This window comes from Notothenia coriiceps, unplaced genomic scaffold (assembly GCF_000735185.1).
Source record: "Notothenia coriiceps isolate Sejong01 unplaced genomic scaffold, NC01 NC01_scaffold00024667, whole genome shotgun sequence".
In the NCBI taxonomy this organism is placed as follows: Eukaryota; Metazoa; Chordata; class Actinopteri; order Perciformes; family Nototheniidae; genus Notothenia; species Notothenia coriiceps.
Window position 1 is genome coordinate 6,958,834 of NW_011357368.1, and position 6,370 is coordinate 6,965,203.

The window sequence follows — 6,370 nt, forward strand, 5'->3', positions numbered from 1 at the left end:
TCTACATCAACATGTGTCCCCTCTTCTTCATGTCTCTTCTACAGGGTGTCCGCGGGGTCTTAAAAAGTATTAAAAGTTGATCAATTAATTTAGCGAAAATTAAGGCTATTAAAAAGTATTAAACGGCATTTTCCAAGGTATTATATTATGTAGCTTGTTTTCAATAAGTATATAAATTGTCCAAAGAGGTTGTATTCTACAGTTTGGTTGGAAGATAAGGAGGAAGGAAAGTCAATACTGTATATAGTAAATGTGCTTGTGTCGCCAATGTAACCGGTTAAAACTCGAATTGGCGATGAGGTCTTAAAACGTGTGGAAAGAGTCTTAAAAAAGTCTTTAAAAGGTATTACATTTGACTTCAGGATTCCTGCATATACCCTGATACTGCCGTGTATTACATTTTAAAGTGCAGAAATGTGCACAATATATTCAGAGAGATGAACATGGCTCCCAGTATTTGAAAAATCAAAACAATATTGTTCTTTTCCAGATTACAATGTGAAGCCGAGCCAAGAAATACTTATTATCTAATCTTTTTTTATTGCGTGTTTCTGCATTTTGGCATAACTCCTGATGTTCCTGTGCCAGTTCTTTGACCCAGGTGAGGTGCTGTACGCCTACGACAGCCCCGCCGGATACGGGCTGATGGGCCTGCAGCTGCTGGCCTACGTCTGGTTCTGCTACGCCGTGCTGGTGTCTCTCAAACACTACCCTGAGAAACAACCCTTCTACATCCCTTTCTTCACCACATACACACTATGGTGAGACCCGCACTGCTTCCACTACTCTGCCCTCCCCGGGATAATGGCACCTGAGTGAGATTGCAGGAGTAGAAAAATACACTATTCTCTGTTTGAGCTGTCTTCCATTTGAATAATTTATGCCGCTGTGTGAAAATGTGCACGAGATAGCCGATGCTTCAGCGGCACGGGAGTGAAAAGTTGTTTATTTTACACTGCCCTTCTCCAGCATTGTGTTCCCAACCTCTGTGCTCTGCTAACAGATAAGATAATTGTGCTTGAGTGAATGATTGCTAGAGGAAAACATTTATTTTTACCCAGCTGATGAGGTCTCTCCCATTAGAGTAATTTATTCTCCCATAAATGTGTGCTTGGTAGTTTAAAGCTTTTTTTACTGCAAAGTGTTTTCCCTTTTTGAACAGAAACTCTTCTCCATACACTCCTCGGCTTCTCTCACTGGATTTAAGATCACGAGCTTCAAATGGAGAGTAGATTACAAAGAATAATATTATCTTAGTTTTTATTTCGCGCTCTCATTGCCGCCACTATCTCCCGCCTCATTATCTATGACTCTCCCCTCCTTCAATCTTTATCTCTCTGTGAGATTTACATCTATTTCTTCTCCGTCTGCCTCTCTTTCCCTCGCCATTAAAAACTCTCTTCTTTTCTTTCAATGTGTTTTTCATTATCCTAAATCACTACTGGTTTTTTTTCTCAGGTTTTTCGCAGTGCCTGTTATGGCTCTGATCGCCAACTTTGGGATTCCTCGTTGGGCTCGGGAGAAGATCGTGAACGGCATTCAGCTCGGCATTCACCTCTACGCCCACATCGTCTTCCTTGTGCGTACCACACACACACACACACACACACACACACACACACACACACACACGCGCGCTTATGCAGACCCTTCATAGTTAACATTGTTCGAGAGTCATTATTGACGCTGTCAGCCATACATTATTCACTATCCTTGAGTCATAACTGCTTCATGCTGATTGTCTCCTCCACACATCATTATCTAGCTCATCCTCACCTTTGACACATTGTTCTAGTCTCATGGTCTGCGCTGCTTACAGAAATCCCCTTTTATATTCACTGCATGCATTACAATCACATCTTCTCACTTGGGACCTATATGTTCTAGCTATGTGTTAGCTATTAGAAATGATCCATACATAGAGTATACATGTAAGAATCAGCACAATCTTTGTTTCCCTTTTTAAGGTTATCACACGACCCTCAGCAGCCAATAAGAACTTCCCATATCACGTCCGGACGTCTCAGATCGGGATCCTGCTGTCCAGCCCGAAAGCAGGCGAAGGGGCGGAGAGTTTCCCCCATCATGCATATGGAAACGGTTCCTTCCTGGGAGACTCGCAACCCAACTTCACTGAGCTCTTCTCCATCCATTCAGTGAGTGTAGCTCCACGTGGTTATGGGTGCATGGTTCATATCTTAGATCGAAGTTGTTGAAGTAGAAGACACATAAGAGAAAGTGCTGTGACGTAAATGACATCGCAGAAACAGGTAAAAGGTAAATCAAATCATCAGAGGGAGAATTGTAGCCCGTGTGCTGGCTGGGTAAAATATCAATATTTGATTAATTAATTAACATTTTATTTGTTGTACCACACATGGTAAACAATTCACAAAACAAGTACACTTTGACAGGGCGTCCGCGGGGTCTTAATTAAAAGTTGATAAATCAATTTAGAGATAATTAAGGCTATTAAAAAGTATTGAACGGCATTTCCCAAGGTATTACATTTTGTAGCTTGTTTTCAATAAGTATATCAATTGTCCAAAGAGGTTGTATTCTACAGTCTGCCTGAATGTAATCATTGCGTAGGTGTGTAGTGTGATTCTGTGTAGTTTATTTATGGCATCCCGTTGGATTTGACGTCATCTGAACAGGACATCGCACGCTCACTGCTTGATAGCCTGCGAAGGCCCGTTTACGCCGGTTGCTAAGCAACATCGCTATGGGGAAATGCAAGTTTGCGTCCAAATGGTTGGAAGATAAGGAGGAAGGACAATCAATACTGTATNGGATCCCGCCTACTGCAAAACAGCCCAGAACCAGGTTACGACATGCTTTTATTCAGGCACTGATTACCTGATTCCGATCAGCTGTCTGGCCTCCGGCCGAGCCACTCCCTTCACTCCAGCAGCCAGCGCCCAAACCACACCCCGCTGCCACAGGAGATAATACAAATCATCAGTTATCTGTTGTTAACCCTCTGTGTGATGTTTTACAGTCACATCCCCCCCGACTGAGGGCTTCCAGTCTTCCAGTGTGGAGGTTCTGCCTACTGAACCTTCAGCACAACACGAATTTGGTAAATCACAAACATGGCTTTAAGTTTAAAACTAAAATCAATTTTTAAATAAATTGTGTTAGTGAGAGAAAATAACCTTATACACAACTGACAGTTCAGGACTCNGTAACCGGTTAAAACTCGAAGTGGCGATGAGGTCTTAAAATGTATGGAAAGGGTCTTAAAAAAGGTCTTAAAAGGTTTTACATTTGACTTCAGGATTCCTGCATATACCCTGTTTGAGCAGCTTATAGAGCCCATGATGGAAAGGAGAAGGGACATCATATCGATATCAAAATGTGTAGATAACTGCTTGGATTTGATAAATCTTCATATTGCATAATTGTAGTATTTTCCTGGTTTAAAAGGCTGCATATGGTAGTAGGTGATTTCGTTTTCTGAGTTGACCAGACTAGTTGTTCTATTATTTACTTTAACCCACATGGTCGTTATATCCATATTACCCTATTCATCTAAAAATCTCATTGTGTAAATATTTCCTGAAAGCACCAATGGTACAACAGTCCCAGCTTAATGTGGTTATTTGGTCAAAATGTGTGTGTAAAATATTTAAATGTCTCCATAAAGGGCTTTTCTCCACAGCCCTGACGGTATGAGTGTCTCTATCCAGTTTAATCTACCCTAACGTAGCGTTTTGCAGTGCTCGCAATATGGAATTAGATTAATCTAAGTTTTATTAATTTTTTTTAAGCTTTCAAAATGCAAATATAACCGTGTCAAACCTAGCTTGAAATTAATTGCTGTCTCATCTAACAAAGATGCCTCAAATTGGAAGTCATCAGTGAAACATAGTTTGTGAGAGAACATGTTTTTGGGGGATTATGTCTTGGAGTAAACTGCCAGTGGTGAATGACGGTAAGCACTGCGTAACACAGCACACTGATATTAAAACACTTTAGGCACAAGGAAATAATGATTTAATGGAAAGTGTGACAAGAGCAAATTAAGGCATTGTGTTTGCTGTGATGAATCTTCTAGCTTGGGGAACTTTTAAATCTGTGGGTGTTTTTTCATACTGCACAGAAATGACAGAAGAAGAGCTCTAAATGTTCAGCTACACTAACACAGCATGCAGACAATACAGGAATATACACAAAAACACCAAAAGCAAACCAGAGATGATAAGATGCATGACAAGTGACACAAAGTCATGAAAATGAAAATAATGTATCGAGTTTTCTTTGTATAAAAAGGGACTTAACGTGTAACGATATCCAAAAGTATAATATAACTAAGATCATTTGTATTGATAAGGTTAGATGGCAACTCTTTAATTTATATTTGAAATGCTCATGAGATGGAGGAAGCAGAGGCCTGTACTACGAAGATAGTTACCTGGATATGTTTGAGTTACCCGGCTTACCTAATCCAAAACAAACGCGCTCTCGCTAAACTGTCCTACGATGCTGGTTATCAACTCGGATCAACGGATTACAACGGCAGTTTTTCTGTATTTCCTTTCTCCTGTAATATGACTTGATAGCTTTAAACTCCGCACACTGAGCTCTGACTGGTCTTTCACTGAGTTGATCTCTTATCCTGGAACCTAACCTGCTCCGGAGAAGGTTAGCAATTCAGCACAAGTTACCATGGAGATCTAGCCCGGTAAGAAGAGAACCAGCGTCGTAGGACCGGAAAGCCGGAGTTGTCCCTGAAGTTAGCTCGCTAAGCGAAAATCCTGCTTCGTAGTACAGGCCTCAGGTCCTGATGTTTTAATGCGAGCCAGTATGTTTTGGTATCTAGTCCTTGCTATTTCCTGTGTTAGAAACCTACCACCAGAATAGCTGCATTTGTCGCAGACATCTAATTAGAAGACACTGCACAAAGGTGATTTGGTGAAAAATAAATGTAAGTCTTGTCTCATAAAAACAGTACGGCATGCAGTGTTATTGTTTTGGGCATTCGGCCTGAAGGGTAAACAGTTATCACATCCGCCTCTGTGCTATCTGTGGTTGACACATTTAGAAATGTCTAGAAAAACCATTTACAGATAAAATGAGTATGCCAAAGGTTTGTCAAATGTGGGCAAAGTTCATAAAGGTAAAATAAATCAAAATGTTTGGTATTTGTATATATCTCACTGTTTTAGTAACTTTTAAAAAGTGACTAATGAATCATTGATAAAGTGCAGCACATGTACTGTGCATGTAAATAAAAACAAAGAATCCACTTACAATAAAATCAAGTACATACGGACCGTGTTAAACAGTCCAAATCATTTGGGAGACTGCAATGTATTAAGAACGTAAAAAGATGGATCAAGGAGGTTGTCAAAAATATTCCAGGTTCCACCAGGATATAAAAACATAGGCGTCATAAAATATTCAATGTATCTTGGTTTTTAGTACCATATCAAGCAGGCACTAATTACCAGAGGGTCTGTTTGTAAGGGACTGGAGGTCAGGGAAAACAGAGCAAGTGTAATAGCATATTTTATTGTAAAAGATAACATGTTAGGAAATGAATACATACAAGAAAGGGGAGAACAAAATGAAGACACACAAACACCAAACAGCTCGGGGAGAGTGGTGGGTCTTCCCACCTGGGGAAGCCATCAATACTTAAAGGTCCCATGTCATGCTTTTCTGGTTATTACCCGTCCCCTTGTGTGTTATGAAGGTTTTTCTGCATGTAAACGGTCTGCAGGGTCACAAACCCTCAAAGTACACCCTGTAGCGAGTAAAACTCTAACACAGAAAATACCTCCCCAAAACGCCTCGTTGGAGATACGTCACTGTCCATTGATTCTTCCGGGTACGCACGATGTCAACCGTACCGTTTATCAACCTTTTTCTTACTCAATATCAAGCCACACTTATTGTTTTTACTTCGTCTGTGACTTTGTGTGTGCTCAGAGTGAGTTTGACTGTGTTTCGCTAAACAAGGAAACAACACCTCCACGGAGCTCAGCGCGATTCACAACGTCCCGACCAATCAGAGCACACTGTGCTCACAGGGAGGGTGGGGGCTGGAGCTACTGGAGCTACAACGAGCCGTTAAAGTCAGAGAGTGAAATTCAGTGAATACACGTAGTTTACAGAGATGCTGTTTGAGAAACCAAAGTGATTTTGGAAAATTGCACAATATAAATCTATTCTAGTAGACCTCAACAATGGAATTATGATCAGTGGAAATGGCCATGAAATGGGACCTTTAATACACTTGCACAAGATCTATGAGTCCAGACTTCATCCTCTGTGTTTTATAGACTCCCAGGTAATCAAGGGGTTCCAGATCCGATAGAATTAGAACAGTTTTTCCTTTAAGGCTGAGGAGAATGCTTCAAAA

The 6,370-nt window shown here is 40.7% G+C and overlaps 1 protein-coding gene across 1 annotated transcript in view; it reads left to right on the forward strand.

The window, feature by feature from the left end:
• The first annotated feature begins 573 nt into the window (after positions 1 to 573).
• Positions 574 to 6,370, forward strand: part of tmem145 (transmembrane protein 145) — a 10,239-nt gene continuing 4,442 nt past the window's right edge. Inside the window, exons 1-3 of the mRNA XM_010782793.1 lie at positions 574 to 761; positions 1,459 to 1,579; positions 1,968 to 2,156. Of these exons, the coding sequence (XP_010781095.1) occupies positions 574 to 761; positions 1,459 to 1,579; positions 1,968 to 2,156 (498 nt within the window). The remainder of the gene's footprint in view (positions 762 to 1,458; positions 1,580 to 1,967; positions 2,157 to 6,370) is intronic.